The sequence below is a fragment of the Leuciscus leuciscus genome (assembly GCF_965113295.1).
Source record: "Leuciscus leuciscus genome assembly, chromosome: 2".
Classification (NCBI taxonomy): Eukaryota; Metazoa; Chordata; class Actinopteri; order Cypriniformes; family Leuciscidae; genus Leuciscus; species Leuciscus leuciscus.
Window position 1 is genome coordinate 38,802,550 of NC_138726.1, and position 16,352 is coordinate 38,818,901.

Sequence of the window (16,352 nt, forward strand, 5' to 3'; positions counted from 1 at the left end):
TCATACATACATGTCACACCCATAATAACTGCTTGGTTATGTTCAGTCTCTTATTCTCTCTCTGTGTTATCTTAGTATATCTGTACACAAGTATCTATAGCTTTCTTCTGTGTGTCTTGATTTATGGCCATGTACGTTTGCTGTTGCCAGGCAAGACTTTGTGGGTGTGATTTGGGATGAGGGATAGGGTTTCATTTTTACAAGGTGTTGACATGAGTTATAACACATGGAGTCATCCAGACTGCCCGGCAGCCAAGATTCAACCTAGATACATTGTCCAACCAGAGAGCTTATCACTTCATTCCCCGTTGGTCTTATTAACGTGTTCACATTGAAAACACACCATAGAGTGTGTGTGTGTTTGTGTAGATTTCACAGGTGCATGTAAAATCAACACTAAATGTGACACACCCTGTTGCTCAACTAAAAAACCAACCTGCTTGCACCTGCCCCTTGTATGCAAATAGTTTTTGATCATGCATTGCACACACACACTATTCGTTTACTGTCCCCAGAGGTTAAGACTCTTCTTGAGTAAATGCATACAAATAGGGGATGTCATGATTTTGTTCATTTTTTACTTTTTCTGGAACAGAAAATGAGTGCACTGATCTTCGCAGGTGTAATGATTACAGTGAGAATGCTAAGCTTGTCAAAGTTCTTGATGTATCCTTTAAAGCAATATTTTATTCCAAAAATAAAACTTCTTTGAATCACCCTCATATTGTTCCAAGCTTGTATGACTTTCATTTTTCTTTTTTTCTTTCATGTATGAAAGTCAGGAAACATTTTAAATGTCTTCTTTTGTGGTCCATAAAGAAAAAAGTTATACAGATTTAGAATGACATGAGGGTGAGTAAATGATAGGGCTGACCATTGACACACATTTTATACCCAGCCCTAGTAGATTTGATTTTAATTTTGGGGTGAACTATTCTCTTAATGCAGTGGTTCCCAAACTTTTTCCACCCCACCAACATGCACCCACATAAAGACATTCTCAAACATGACCTTGCTTGCAAAATTCTACAGGATTTATTTGAAACATCGTAAATGATACATCACTACAACAAATCAACTTTAACGGGCTTCTCATTGCGTTTGTGATGTAAAGTATAAGTGGCGTCTTAATTTGCTCGGCTTCATTCTGTCAGAAGCTAATATTTTGAGACCCACTCTCTTCATTACCCAGAATCTGAGGGCAAGATATGCCTCATCATATTACCTTTTCTATAAAATCACTGTCTACACCGGACGTGACAAAGAAAACGTAGCAGATCCATTTGTTTCTTGCGTCAGAAGTTGCGTGAGCTCTTGGCCAGAAATAGAACTTCAGGAATGTGTCGTCATGCCGCACCGCATCCAGTGTAGAAAGCATCACTGATTATAATTGGTTTCTATTTGCTTTTGTCTGTTGTAGACACGTTGTTTTGGTAGTGGTCGTTTGCAGTAGATTAATTGTCTTCTTTGTCTACCTGGCACTGGCAGTCCTTTCACAAACTTGTCCATGCATCATTCATTTATATTTTTACACTGCCCCCTGCAATACTCAATTCTGTTTCTTCAATCGCACAATCTAGTGGTCTGTTATTTTACAATGACAACCACCACAACTGATAATAGACCACTCAAGCTATTAATGCAAGTTATCTTGAGGTAATTTGAAAGAAGTTGCCATGTTTGATTTGAGAGCTACAGCAGAAGGGAAGGTTTTTATTATTATTATTATTATTATTATTATTATGGAATTACATTTATAATTATTTTTGACACTACAGTGGTGTTGCTTTCATTAAGGCCCACCCCAAACTGTTGCAACATAGTGCTACATCGTACAGTGACATTCAAAAAATGGTTTTATTTAGCTAAAATTACTGGAATTAGTAATGTTTATGTATGCGTCTTACATGTATAATAGTGCGTACACAGTCACACCAGTTTTTTTTACATTTTATAACAATAGTAAGTTCAGCAAAACCATGAAATGACACAAATGGAAGTATGAGAATAATGTTGTGACAGTTGAACTAATAAAAAACATCTATCATAGTTTAACTTTCTTTTTGCCACCCTTTGCTGAGAATAGATTAATGCTCTACACACAATTTATGTATGTTGGCCACTTTTTCTTTTGACCTTTCTGTCACTACTTTATAAACTTCCTCAAAGTTTCGCAAAGTAATCTCTTTGTCAAAACATCAGTAACATTTAGTAACTTCATTTCAAGTTTTAAACGATAAATATTTATTAATATAATATTCAGTCAATGGTGTCCAACCAAACAGACATGTAATGTATATTTTCTATGGTCTTGCTCTTTAAGATTTTTTTTGGCACTGAATTAGTTGCGAGATGTTTATAGTCTATTCACCCAGTGTCCTCTGCAAAAGACAAAACCGAAATAGTCCTCACTCTTACACATCAACACACTCTCTATTGTGCCTATTTAAGGGACTAGACCCTATATGCATTCATTTCAGTTTCATTGTTTCTATGGGGCCGAGCAGGTTTTGAGAGTCGATACCCTACCCAGCACCCCCTTATGACATTCTATATGTGTGGGTATTCTCACATGTATGCTGCTGTATTGGTGGGGGTAGTGGGGCATTTTAAGGAGTAACTGAACTCCCTCACTGGCGCTGGTGTGAAAATGTAACATGTCCCTGCTGCCTTTTGAATAGCTTTCAAATCTCTCATCTACCAAATTAAAATCTGACATCTTGCCTTTGGTAAAAGATATTTTGTTTAGTGTTTGTCTTGCAGATACAGAGATGGCAGGGGGCGATAGTAAACAGGCTTCCATGCTCCATATGCCAGACAGTTGATTGTAAAAAGCCGACACCTAATCCTGCTACTCTGTGCTTCATCCGTCAACTCAGACCCCTCCCAGCGAAAGGCTGGAAGCGTCTCGTCAGACCGCCAGATGATGACCTGGTCTGGACCTGAGACTTTAATCTCCCAGAGATTAATGGTTGTGGCTTTATGTGCGTCCATGGCTGCGGAGGGGGATGCAGTATGTGCCGGCAACACTGAGGTTCCTCTCGTTTGGCTGGCCTTGTTGCTCACGGGTGTCACTGTAATGGTTACTCATGGACTAGATATGCTAGGATGGTTTATTATTAGCAGTTCTACCTCAATCAGTCATTGGAGGAAGGTCCGAGGGTCAAAAATAAAGAGGTAACGGCTTGTCTGCGTGTTGTTTACAGGGATATTTTAGATCTTGAAGAGCTCACATATTTACCGCCAGAGGTTGAACAACCTTAACATTTGGCATAGATGAGCAAAGAAGATCGAGTCAGAAGGAGAGGAGCAGGGAACTGAAAGCAGCCCAGCTTTAGAAGATAGAGCCTGTGCAGACAGGAGGACGGTCTAACAGAGAGGGGAAGAGATAGACTCAACCCCGAAAGGAGGAGCTGCTGTCCCGGGGCTGGTCCCTGCGCTACAGCGGCTCTCTCTCTGTGTGTTTGCATCGTTTCTCATGCCGTGATGAAGTCTCGGGGAGAGGCTGTGGCCTGGAGTGAAGTTGGAGGACTCTGCCGAGGTTTCTGGTCCCCCTGCGAGGCGCTGGCTGCCTGCTGGAGAGGGGGATTCTTCTGAAGACCACAAACACACACACAAACACTCGCTGGCTGAGTGTTCATTTTGTCAGACAGGCAAAAGAAGAACTTTTTCTTATTTCTGTACTTCTCAAGACCACTGCAAAAGGACCACCAGGATGAGTCGATGGCTCAAATGCACCTCCATGTACTTTGTAGGTATCAAGAGATTATTAGTAGTGATTTTACCTTAAACTTTGCTGTGCTCTGTTCTTTTTGTCTTCTATGCAAAGGCTGGAGGGAGAGAGGCTGTTATTTCATTGTGTCTGTGTGTGTGTGTGTGCTTGTTTTGTCTCCGTGTGAGAGAATGACAATCTTCATAAATTCAAGGAATCCAGGAATGCTGCAGCATTCTTTGGAGAGTGAATTGTTGCTTGATCTTTGGAGCTTAGAGGTCTTTTGAACAGCGTGTCAACTTGTGTGATCATGCCAGGCTTAAAAGCATTTTTAAATTTTTTTATTCAATAGTTGTAATTTTTCTTTTCTTTTTTTTTCTCCCTTACATTATTATTTGGTTTGCGAAACGTAAGACAAAGTAGGCTATTTATTTCCTCAGATGTTGTTTTGATATACCAGTTCTTATCATTCCCAGGTGTTTATTGACATTCAACATCAAATAAACCTTTCCATCAGATGCAGATTTCAGAAATATTATATATCATATATTCATGTTTACCATACTCCTCGAAATGGTACTTTATCGAAAGTATGCACATTAACACACACACAAAAAGAAAAAGAATGACTATGTAGAAATAGGGAGTGATCTTTCTTTACTTCAAAATAAAATCAGGCCCATGGGGGTCTTGCACCATTTAGTAAATAGTGAACCCATTTTTCCAGTTCATGGTTGACTAATTCGGTCATCCCTTTTTATTTTGCAAAGATATAAAGCCTTTCCATTTCCTTCAAGCGTTTTATTTCCTGTTGTGCTTTTGAATATTTGAATATGTGGTGTACAGTTGTTCACATTCCTTCATTCAGCTAATTACACTAGCGATCACCACCCTGATCATTAGAGGACTCATGAACAATAGGTGTCACCTCTGCAGTTTTATTGAACATGACACTGCTGTCTTTGTATATATGCTGATGTTATGAATGTGCTGATTTTCTCTCTCTCTCTCCTTTAGAACACAGACTGGAATAAATATGATGACAGGCTGATGAAGGCAGTGGAGAGGAGGGAGGTGGACAAGGTTGCAGCAGTGCTTGGCAAAAAGGGCATCATCCCTACCAAACTCGATGTAGAGGGCCGCTCTGCGTAAGTTCCTGTCACTAGGGATGGGTTACGATTGTCGACTAGTCACCCAACAACTGACTAGGCTATTGTTAAGGTCAACTAGTTTATCTAGATTTTTTGTATGTGCGTTTAAGAAAGCGTGGTAAGTTAAACAGTCCTACATTTCAAAACCTTTTTCTAGAACCCTGTATTCTGATCCACTTCTTTGCGTGCTGTCTTACTGTTCAACATAAGAACACGTCCCTAAGAAACGTGGCCTCTCTTGGTGGGATTAACCCAAAATCAGCCTAATTGTACAGGGCATCCTTAAGACAGATTAATCGACTAGGCAGCATACATATTAGTCTGCTTTTAAAAATGTGGGGGTTTTTTTGCACATCCCTGCCGGTCACATACAGTATAGAAACTGCAGGATTATTTGTAATACTTTTTCATCTTACATACTTTCACACTCTTTAGGTCTGCATATTTCTTAAACCTGTAATAAAGTTTTCTGTAATAGTATAGACAGTAGTTTCTGTAATAGTATAGACACAGTTGTGTTCAAGAGTTTTCATTATAGGAAAAAAAAAAAAATAATTTCTTGTCTTGAATATGATCTTCAACTAACCCGTTCAAAATATTACACTGCTTTATCATGCAGCAGGCTGATTGTCACTTCATTAGCATGTCTTGCCCAAGGGTATTTATTTATGCATATATTTGCATTTGTTTATACTGTTGTTTGTTTTTATTCATGCTTTTATTTTTTCACTTTTGTTTTATTATTAGTAATGATGATTATTAAAACTTTGAGTACATATAAGATCCTTTAAAACAAATTGGCACTTTCTTCAATATTGGTTGTAGAGGTGTGCTTGAGAGCATGTGATTGTGAACAACTTGAAATGGTTTGGTTTTTACAGAAATTGATTGGCACTGATAGGTGATATGTTTTTGTCCATTCTGGGCTGAGGTATTTTGTGCCTGACCAAGGGTTTAAGTTACGATTGGAAAACATGTGGTCAGAGAAGCTTGACCAGGCGCAGAACAGCATGGGCCTCCTGGGCTGGAAATGGGTCTTCAGTGAGTAAATCTATGCTTGTGTACACTGACTAAATTTAGGAGCTAGGAGTTTTTTTCCTTCCTAAACTGGCATGTTAACTGCTTATGTAATCTTCTGAAAGCTCCCAGTCCAGAGAGCTTTAGATGATGCCTCTTTATTTTGGGATGAATGCAAGAAAAGTATTTTAAGTTAGAGGTGATTCGCTGAACCCTCTTATTCAGTATCCCTGATTGATGTTCCACATTATTAAATGACCACACAGTAGACTTCAACACTATCAGATCAATTGCGTCTTTTCCTGTTTTAGAAAGCCAAGCTGGCCTCCCGTCCATCCCTTATGTTTTTACTGCTTTGACATGGTATATGTAGGGCATAGATGGACTCATTTCAGCTTGATTTAACCACAGCTTTGTTTCATTTAGTCCATAAGATTCCCCTTTGGGTATTTTTGTCATAGTGTGAGATTCTTCTTGCTCGGTTGGGTGGAGATGAGCTTGACTTGTAATAAGGTGCTAGAATTTCTCAGGACTAAATCAAGTGCATTCGCCGCCGTCACAGTCGTCGAGTCGTCCTTAGTGTAACAGAGCTCAATTAATAAACACCAGCCTGTTATATGAAACATGCTTGTGGATGTCTGTGCATCCTAATGGCTGCCAAGTGACCTGAACATGAGCGTATGTAGCCTTTTTGTCTAGTAGTGGAATACACAGGTCACATGACTTTGGATTTGTGGAAATCCTCTGTTCATATATAGCAGGACCTCACATGCAGACTGCATCTCCAGCCTGTTATTTTCCTCACCAGTCAGAATAGCTCACAGGGAGGGCAGACCACAGGGCTTGTAGGGTGTAATATAGTAGTTCGGGTAGATAAATTGGTAACCTGCATTAGTACAGCATTTTTGCCTTGTGGGCAGATGGAAATGAGCAGATTTATCTGTGTGTTTATGTATAGATAAGAGTATGGCATGAAATACACCTGGTTGACAGAGCTTGCTAATCGATGGTTAGTTCGCAGGAAACATTTGTTTTGACTTTTGTTTCTTTAACACCCCCACTTTTGAAGATCTGAGATCTGAGATCAGACCTCAACTTGACAAGTGCCAAATGAGAGCACAATTGATTTTGATGAGTAAATAAGCTGACCAGTAACTTCATTAGGAACTGAAACATAATACTGTATATGGAATAAATCACATCGCAAAAATGGTAATATGCCCCTCGCTGATGTTAGTAAAGTGTCAGTCTATTACAGCTCACACATCTTCTAGTTTGTCAAAGATTACAATAGAAAATAGACAAATGTTACAATAGAAAAACAATGAAATAATTTCTTTTAGGTAAAGGGATTGATTTGTTGTTTATTGGAATTTTTGCCTTTTAACACACTGTATATGACAGCTGAGAGCAACATAAGTACAGGAAAAGAGGGGGAAGGGAAATGGGTCTGGGACGTGGCCCTGAGTCCTGACTCAAAACAGTGGTGTTATAGTTAACTAAACCTAAAACTATTAAACATTTCATTTTCGGGAATTGAAATTTGTACACAAAATGTTAAATGAAAAGCTTTCAGTAAAAAAATGTATAAATGCTGTAATAGTACAGTCTATACATAATACTAAAATAACAGGCCTCCAGGTCCCTAGAAGTACAACATTTGACCGTATTTGGGAGTAACACAGGCCAGACTTTTATATTATTATTATTATTATTATTACTTTGAATATTATATTGGTAACCTAATGCATGACCAGTAAGGAATATATATATCATTAGTACATTTTCTCAAAGTTCATTTTGGACCCTGAATATCCACAGAAATTTCTCTGGAAGATCAGTTTTTGTTTTTGGAGTTACTTAATGTTCTGCTGCTGCTAGAGGCTTTTAGGTACCAATGAGTCTTGTGTTAATTTAAAGCATTCAAATTCCTAATGCGTTCCACATATATCAGATATTCAGTTGTTTTGAACTGCAGAGATTCTGGTGAGACTGGTGCAGCATGCAAAAGTCTTGTTTTGAATTCAAACTGCCCCCCACCACACCTCTCTGGCACCTCTAAAAATACATAATGTATCTTGGAGCCGTAGATATGCGAGTCAGCCAAGGAGTTGGAGCCAAGCTAGAATGACATGTCTGGGTCTTCATGACCATCTGAGCCCTTCAGTCTCTTCTAATCGCCAAGGGTCACTTACCGTAATAACAGCCACCTTCTTTACATATACCTAACGTTATTGCATTGAGTTGTTTTTAGCTCTGAAATCATATTTGCAGGAACCTGCAAGATCAATGAGCTGTGGCTCCCTTTTGGCTGGAAATTGTGTGCTTTTTTAAAAATGTTTAAATTTAGATTAAATTTGAAAGAATCAAATGTAAGTTTATAGTAGTTGGGCAAATGTTGTTTTGATGGCTTACAAAAAAGCTATCATAACTACTAAGTTTCAAAAAGTCATTTGCACTAGGCATGTTTGAGTCACCCCATTGCTGAAACAGTATTAAAAACACAAAAGACATATTTTATGTCCTCAATTCTAATAATAAGTCAATTGCCACCCATCCATGTCTCCATGGGTGGTTGTTTGGGACCGTGTGTGGAGTTATCTACAACTTCACACGTCAAGCTTCAGGTCAGGGCCCTGTCTACATGTTTGACTTCTCGCCATCAACATGGTCTTAAATAACACTTTTCAAAGAAAGGTGAACATCTGCACATCTATCTTTACAACATGTCTCAGAGGACATTCTCGCCTCTTTAAACTGAGCTCAAAGTGCTGATTTTTATCCGTTCTGAATCTTACATGAATGTGAATCAGTTAAATAGAAACATCACCTTGCATCTAAAGCAGTTATAGACACTTTAAGCTACATGGCCAGCATTACAATAATGGAAGTATGTTAATGTGAGATATGTATGAATAAGAAGTATGCTTATGTAATGTAAAGTGAAGAGTTTTGCATGCAGATGCATTTAAGGGGAGAGAGAGTTTCTCTTCTGATGGTATTCCTTTCCTTCTCTATAATGCTGATGACGGGTGTAAGAGCAGGCATCAATTTTCAGCATTTTCTGTTTTTCTCTCTCTTTTTCTCCAGGTTCCATCTTGCTGCCTCCAGAGGACATCTCGACTGCCTGAGTATCATTCTCAATCATGGTGTGGATGTCACAGCCACGGATGCCACAGGTGAGGATGTTGCTCTAGATGAGTGTGCTCACCTAGATCATGAGTTGGTTTACCAGAGAACACGCATAATGCTAAAACATATCAGTGTCATTTTGTGTAAGAGTGTGAATTTCCTTAAAGGTATAGTTCACCCAAAAATGTTGTTGTACCAAACCAATAAGGCTTTCATTCATCTTCAAAACACAACTGAAGATATTTTTTATGAAACCTGAAAGATTTTTGTCTCTTCATTGAAAGTCTGTTCCACCAAAACTTTGACGATTTAAAAAGTTAGTGAAGAGATCGTAATAGTTTTTAAGTTTTAAGCTTTTATTCACATTTAAACATTGTTAAAAACACCTGCATAGAACACACCGAGTTTGGTAAACTGAAGCTTAAATATGCGGATGAGGTTTGTTCTCTTGTATCACACAAGCAACAAAAAAGTACAGGAAGAGAGAGTGGGAACGTGACCCTAGCAGGACTCAAAACAGTGGTGTTATTGTTAACTAAACCTGAAACTATTAAAAATGTCATTTTGGTCATTGAAATTTGTACATAAAATGTAAGATGAAAAAGTTAAATTTCAAAAACTTAAACTAAAATTAGAAATGCTGCCTTGGTAACTAACTGCAATAATACACAAATATATTGAAATGAAAACTGAAAATATAATCAATTTAAAAATAAATAAATGCTGTAATAGTAAAGTCTAAATTAACAGGCATCCAGGTCCATATAGAAGCACAACAATTCTTTATATGACAGGATTTGGGAGTAACACACTACCCCATATCCACTACCCCATATCTCAAAGGCCAAGACTTTTATTATTATTATTATTATTATTATATTGGAAACTAATGCAAAATGCACGACCAGTAAGGAATATATATCACTAGTAAATTTTCTGCTAGAGGGTTTTAGTTACCAATGAGTCTTTTGTTCATTAAATTAATTAATGCATTCCACATTTATCAGATATTCAAATGTTTGAAATGGCTTTTGCTGAAAGGAGCTTCTGCAAGAACCAATGAGGTTCTCACATGTCAAGCAAATATAATTTAGCTTCCGTTTGCCATATTTGATGTGCTCCATGTTAGTGCATTGATCAGTGTTTATATGTGAATAAAGGCCTATAATAAATCTGTTCATGGTATATAAAGTGGTTGCTTATTTAGAAGACTTGGATTGATCTTTTATTTGTATAGATTTCTTTTACGGTCTCTTTTTTTTAACATTTTGGTGGAATGGACCACATAAATCTCTGTTTTCATTTTTTTTTTTAAATCTTCATTTGTGTTTCGGAGATGAATTTTTTTTTTTTTTTTTTGGAACAACGTGAGTGAATTTTCAGTTTTATTTAAAAAAAAAAATTTATGTAAATGGTGAGAGAGAACCAGAGAGTGAAGAATTGTATTGACAAACAAGCCATAAATATGTCATTATCAACTGAAATCTATAGAAGAACTGTTTTATGTAAAATGGGATTAATGTGGTGTGTTTTTGGTATACTCTCACTGTTGACATTAATACAAGCAGTTACGATTGGTTCATCTGAAACACTTTTGTTACCTAATGGCTCCTAGTGATTTATTGATTTGTTGTTTTGTTCCTGTAGGAAAAAATGCCTTACACCTGGCAGCCAGAAATGCCCAGTCATTGTGCGTGCAGAAACTACTCCAGGTAAAGCGGTTTTCACAGTCAACACAGTTGAAAGTAGAGCAATGTAACTCAATGAAACTCTTTTTTTTTAAGCCAGACAATTTCTGCTCTATTGTATCCTCTTTTTGATGTGGAGGAAAAATATTGAATCATATTTTGTAAGTGAGGTTTTCTGAGGACTGTGATATGAACTTCAGAAAGGATAATTTGCAGTCTCCATTGTAGGGCTTTGCCAATACAAACATATATTAATGTGTCCCGGTTCTTTTTCTCACTATATTGTCAATATTTCACGTCACAATTTGTATAGTTATATATTTGCACGATTTACTTTGACTCGTATCATTCCCCGAATTTCAAGCGCTTTCTAAACTATATCATTCAGTGCCGTTAAAGCTGTACCTTTTGAGATGCAGTGCTGAAAATAAAGCAAACAATACAAGAGAAACACTCTTTCTGATATTGTGTTACATAGCAGTATGTTGAATCATAACATACTGGTACATCGGTGCATTTGAGAAATATTAATATGATTTAAGATAACAGTTTTTTTATTTTAATATGTTTTAAAATATAATTTATTTCTGTGATGCAAAGCTGAATTTTCAGCATCATTACTCCAGTCTTCAGTGTCACATGATCCTTCAGATATCTTTCTAAAATGCAGATTTGATGCTCAGGAAACATTTATTGTTATCAATGTTAAAAACAGCTGTGCTGCTTAATATTTTTTGTGGAAACCATAATGTATATTTTTTAGGATTCTTTGAATATGCTTTTCAAAGGAACATATTTTTTGTGACATTGTAAATGTCTTTACTATCACTTCTGATCAATTAAATGCATCCTTGCAGAATAAAAATATTAATTTATTTTAAAAAAAATGCTATTCAAATTTTAACTTTTGAACTGTAGTGTATGTATTATAATTGATGATGTATTGTATCATAGGACAATCCAGCCCTACTTCATTGTCAAGTGTTTCAATGGAAAGGCAGCAAAAAGTTTGCAAACCTTTATTGCTATTGGCAAGCCTACTCAAGCCCACATGCTCATAAACAAAGTCAGTGCTTATTTCACAAACTAATCAACTGATGATGACCTGAACTCAATTGCATAATGCTGAACCTGAGATTGTCATTATGGGACAATTATGCTGTTTTAAGGCAAATTGGGTAGAGCTTGTTTGCAGACACGGGGCAAATTTGAATCAATTATTCCACAAACACGTTTTGCAAGAGGGTACAACTCAAGATAATTAAGATAGGAAATGATTCCTATCACTTGCTTGTTGATGACTCCAACAACAGCCTCTTTGTCGCAGTGATTTGTTGGTGTTAATTACTTGTACCACAGGGAGCAAAACTAGAAAAGAAAAAGTCTGACTAAAAATAAATCTTAGTTAAAAAGTTTGTGTAACTCTTGTTTTTGAAATCACTGGTGCAACACCTTTAGCTGCCAGCTAAAGTGTAATCCACAATAATGCTCTGCCAGTGTTCTGACTGCGTAATGCTTATGCAGACAGGATTGAGTGGCTGGATGAGAGTATTTTCCGGGTGTCTGCAGTGTTGACAGGCTGCCCATACTATAACCTGCAGTCTATATTTCTAATGCCGTCATCATGTGCAATCTGAGCCTGGCTCCTAGAGTTACCCAGGACACAGTTAGCCAGCAGGACCATGTGACATTGCTACTGGTTTTGGAGGCTGTTGCTAGAGTATAAGGGGTTTTTATAGTGACTGAAGTCAGAGGAGTTGTTTTTGTTATAGGTAGCAAAAAGCAGTACAGAAAGTATTGGGCTTGAGAAAGTAGGACAGAGAGTGCAATATGGAGAAGAAAAAAAAAAGATTTTAGAAATGAGGGCACAGAGAGTGGTGGGATACAGACCACTGAGGCCAGTATCTTAGCAACAGTCTCCTTTGCTTGACCTGGTTTCTTGGGTTCTGAATCATTTCAAAGATTCAAACAAGAGTCTCACGCACCCGTGTCTTTCTGGTCCATTCTTTGGTTTTGTGTTCATATTTTTAAAAGAAATCAGTCATCAGGGATGTTTTTGAATGGTCATCCTCTGACCTTTTAAAGCTTAATAGCCATAACGTGTTGAATGGCCTGACAGCGTGTGACCAGTGTTTTGTGTTTCAGCACAATTGCCCAGTGGGAAATGTGGACCTGCAGGGAAGGACGGCCTTGCATGATGCTGGTAAGCAAAAAGCTTTGTACATTTTGAGGTTTTGTTGGAATTGAACTCTGCAGTCCTCTCCATTCATCCTGATTTGGGGGTTTCCCACTCCTTCCACTTTCCTTGCGTCTCCATTGCTCATTTTAGTGCCTCCTTCAGTGAGTAGGGAATCAGAGGATGGAGGCAAGGGGTAGTGGATGAACGTTTGAAAGGGATTCTTTGAGGCAGAACCAGTCGAAATCAATAAGATGTAGTTCATGGAATTATTTTCCTTTCCTCGGAAGGCTTTCATGTAAGATTTAGAGCTCTTGCCCAGTGGAGGGTTTATTTATTTATTTTATTTTATTTTTCCTTTTTTTTTAGTGTGATGTCAGATAAGTCTACTGAATCTAATTCAGATGCTTGGGGGAAATGGTTAGGAATATTATTATTGTTTGTCTTTCCAGTTATGGCCGGCTGCTCCTCCAGCGTGAAGCTGCTCTGTGACAGCGGGGCATCAGTTAATGCCAGCGACTTTGTGAGTTAATATGTGGCTTGTGGGATATTTAATATACTGACAACGTTTTTATATTGTTTTATTATTTTTTTTCCTGGACAAATGTTCTGTATTTATTTCCCCTCAGATGTACTTTATCCTCAAATGTTCTCTCTGATTAGATTTTTCTGTTTGAGTTTATGCAAATGTACGCTTTTATATGTGTGTGTTTGTAGGATGGTCGGACCCCATTAGTGCTTGCCACTCAAATGTGTCATCCACACATCTGTCAGCTGCTGTTAGAACGAGGAAGTGACATCACAGTCAGAGACAAACAGAATAAGTAAATATTATCACATTCATATTTCTCTTTTCTTGTTATTCTTGCCATGCATGCTTTATTCAGATGTTGAATTCTCTGAATTCTCTTTATCTTTATCTAACTTAGTTTTAATGCAGTAGTTGGCAGTGACACAGCCATTTAAAATGAATGTGCAAGACTACTGGTGTCATCCGCTACCAGTTATTTCATGCTGCTGTTTATCATATTATTTTAATTTATTATCGTAATCATAAACACATTGGTTTATAGCGCAAGCAGTTTTACTTTTAACGGCATCTTGTTATTCATCCAGTTATTTACCTATCACTGCTAATTAATCTGAAGTCTCGCACGTTCACAGGAAATGGCTTACTTTTGTGTTGACAAAACAAAGTGGATAGAGGGATATTAAAGAAATTACAGATGCATTTTTAGTATTTTGATGTCATTGTCAGTCCTATTAAAGATGTGTTTGTGTCTTTGTTCACTCAGAACAGCGTTGATTCTGGGCTGTGAATATGCGTGTAAGGATGCTGTGGACGTTTTGTTGAAACATGGGGCTGATGTCACTGCTGTGGATGGTTTCGGCCACGACAGTTATCACTATACTCGACTCAGCAAAAACCAGGAGCTTGTCTCTCTTGTCAAGAGTTACCTGGACAGTGCCACAAAAGGTTTTGTTATGCTTCATGTTTTTATGAAATCTCTCTCTCCCATATGTGAGCAGCACTGTAAAGCAGTGCTTAAAATCATAAATTGAAAGGAATTAAAATGTGCCTCAACTGAATTGCCCCAACACTATTCAAAATGTCTAACATGACATAAACTGAAATGGAGAATGTTGGTAAATGCATGAACAACAAGATTCACCATACCAAAGACATAGAACAAACACTGGACCACATATTGAATTAATATTCTGTGTCCAGAGATTGTAAAGTCAGATTGAACGTACAATTTTATGGTTGTTGTATTTTGTTATTTGCATCAGGTATTGTCACATCAGAACAGATAGTAGTCTGAAATCTAATATGCTGGACAGTCAGTGATGTAAATGAGAGAGAAAGCACAAAAGATTATAATGTAGGCCTTCATTGTAGATTTACAGACCGATAACCTTTTGGGTGATGTGTCCAGAATAAGCAGTCTAAATAGCCATAATGGCAATAAACGAGCAGAGCGAAAAGAAGTAATATGCCAAGCAATTTCTGACGATATTTGAACAGTAGACCAGTTATCATTGTAACATGTCACCTCATTACTTCCAATGTTCCATTCCATTATCCATTTCATTTAAGTGATGGGTTTTTATTTTCCAGTATGTGAATGCTTTCTCTCACACATTTGAAACTTTTTACAGAGGCTGATGAAAATTTCTGCCATTCTTGGTGTAAATCAGTTGAATGCATTTTTTTGTGAGGTTTTTAAATTCTACTTCCCCCTGCAGTTACTTTGTTGCATCATTTTTGATGTGAATAGACCTTAACATATAGTAAGTTTATAGAGATCAAAGCTCCAAGAGCTTATGACGCACACTCTCTTAAGCAGGGTGTAGAGCAGTGTCTTTTCAGCTTCCAGACTGAAAAGAAAAAATCTAATACATGTCATAGCTCATGAGTGGGGAAAAAAACATCTCAATCCACCTCCTGTGTCTAGAAACTGAAAAGAAAAAGCTACTCATACATGTCATAGCTTAAAAACAAAAAAAACATCTCAATTCTCCTCCTGTTCACTTTTTTTTTTTTTTTTTTTTTTGGTTGCTCCATGAATTGCTATTTAATGATTACTCATTTGTATTTACAGCAAAAGAAGCTGCCAAAATAGAACAGAAAAAGAGACAGGTATGAGAGACATGTTAACCTTTGTTTTATTCTGAGCATCACCCTGTGGATGAGATTTTTAAAAAACACTTTACAGATTGTACTCAATCACACAAGGTTAAAACTGTTTCCCCCCTTGTTGATTCACTTTTGTTACTGTCTTTGTTTTATCACCGACTCACAAATGGACTGATATACAGTGTTTTTCCCCCACACATTGCACAGAGAAAGGCTGCCTTCATTCTCATTGTAATTTCACTGATGCCGTCTAGAGAAGTGGAACTGGAATTATACAAATGGGATTTATGATTAATGAGCAGAGAGGCTCTTTGTTTCTCTTTGTGTCATTTCAGCACTTGTGCATCTATCATATTAATTGGAAAGTAACTATTTCAGGCTAATATAATTCCTTATCACATGCCAAATCTCAATGTCTTGACGCACTAATCTGACCCCACCTGCATTAGCGGCTGCAGTGCTGTAGCAATTTTTACACAATACTGCCAGCCAGTGTTCGATGAAAGTAAGGCAAAATAATATTTTCTCTAAAACCATATCCAGTCATTTTTATAATTCAGCCACTTTTTATGCACTAAACAGTTATAATTTGAAAAATGCCTTAAATGTGCTGCAAAAAACTTGAGGTCAAGCTGTAATTATCAGGGATCATGGTTGAAATAAACTGCAGCCACTCGTTTCTAACATTGGGATTTGTCAGAAATGTATGAAGAGCAGCTATTTCTGCCCTCAGCCCACAGAACAGTTTTGCATCTGAATAATAGTTTTCTCTAGTGTATAGAAAAAACATTAGCCCATCTGTTAGGACTAAAATTTTAACAATACAACATTTTAT

At 37.3% G+C, this 16,352-nt stretch overlaps 1 protein-coding gene across 2 annotated transcripts in view; it reads left to right on the forward strand.

Moving 5' to 3' along the window:
• The window catches only part of uacab (uveal autoantigen with coiled-coil domains and ankyrin repeats b), a 48,785-nt gene that overhangs the window by 21,845 nt on the left and 10,588 nt on the right, over positions 1–16,352 (forward strand). Inside the window, exons 1-9 of one of the 2 annotated variants that reach the window (XM_082162234.1) lie at positions 2,554–3,751; positions 4,730–4,860; positions 8,971–9,059; positions 10,660–10,724; positions 12,846–12,903; positions 13,329–13,399; positions 13,594–13,700; positions 14,172–14,353; positions 15,483–15,520. In XM_082162234.1, coding sequence (XP_082018360.1) covers positions 3,716–3,751; positions 4,730–4,860; positions 8,971–9,059; positions 10,660–10,724; positions 12,846–12,903; positions 13,329–13,399; positions 13,594–13,700; positions 14,172–14,353; positions 15,483–15,520 — 777 coding nt within the window. In that variant the 5' untranslated portion in view covers positions 2,554–3,715. Of the gene's footprint in view, positions 1–2,553; positions 3,752–4,729; positions 4,861–8,970; positions 9,060–10,659; positions 10,725–12,845; positions 12,904–13,328; positions 13,400–13,593; positions 13,701–14,171; positions 14,354–15,482; positions 15,521–16,352 lie in introns of those variants that run through there. The other variant, XM_082162233.1, reaches the window with a different exon arrangement.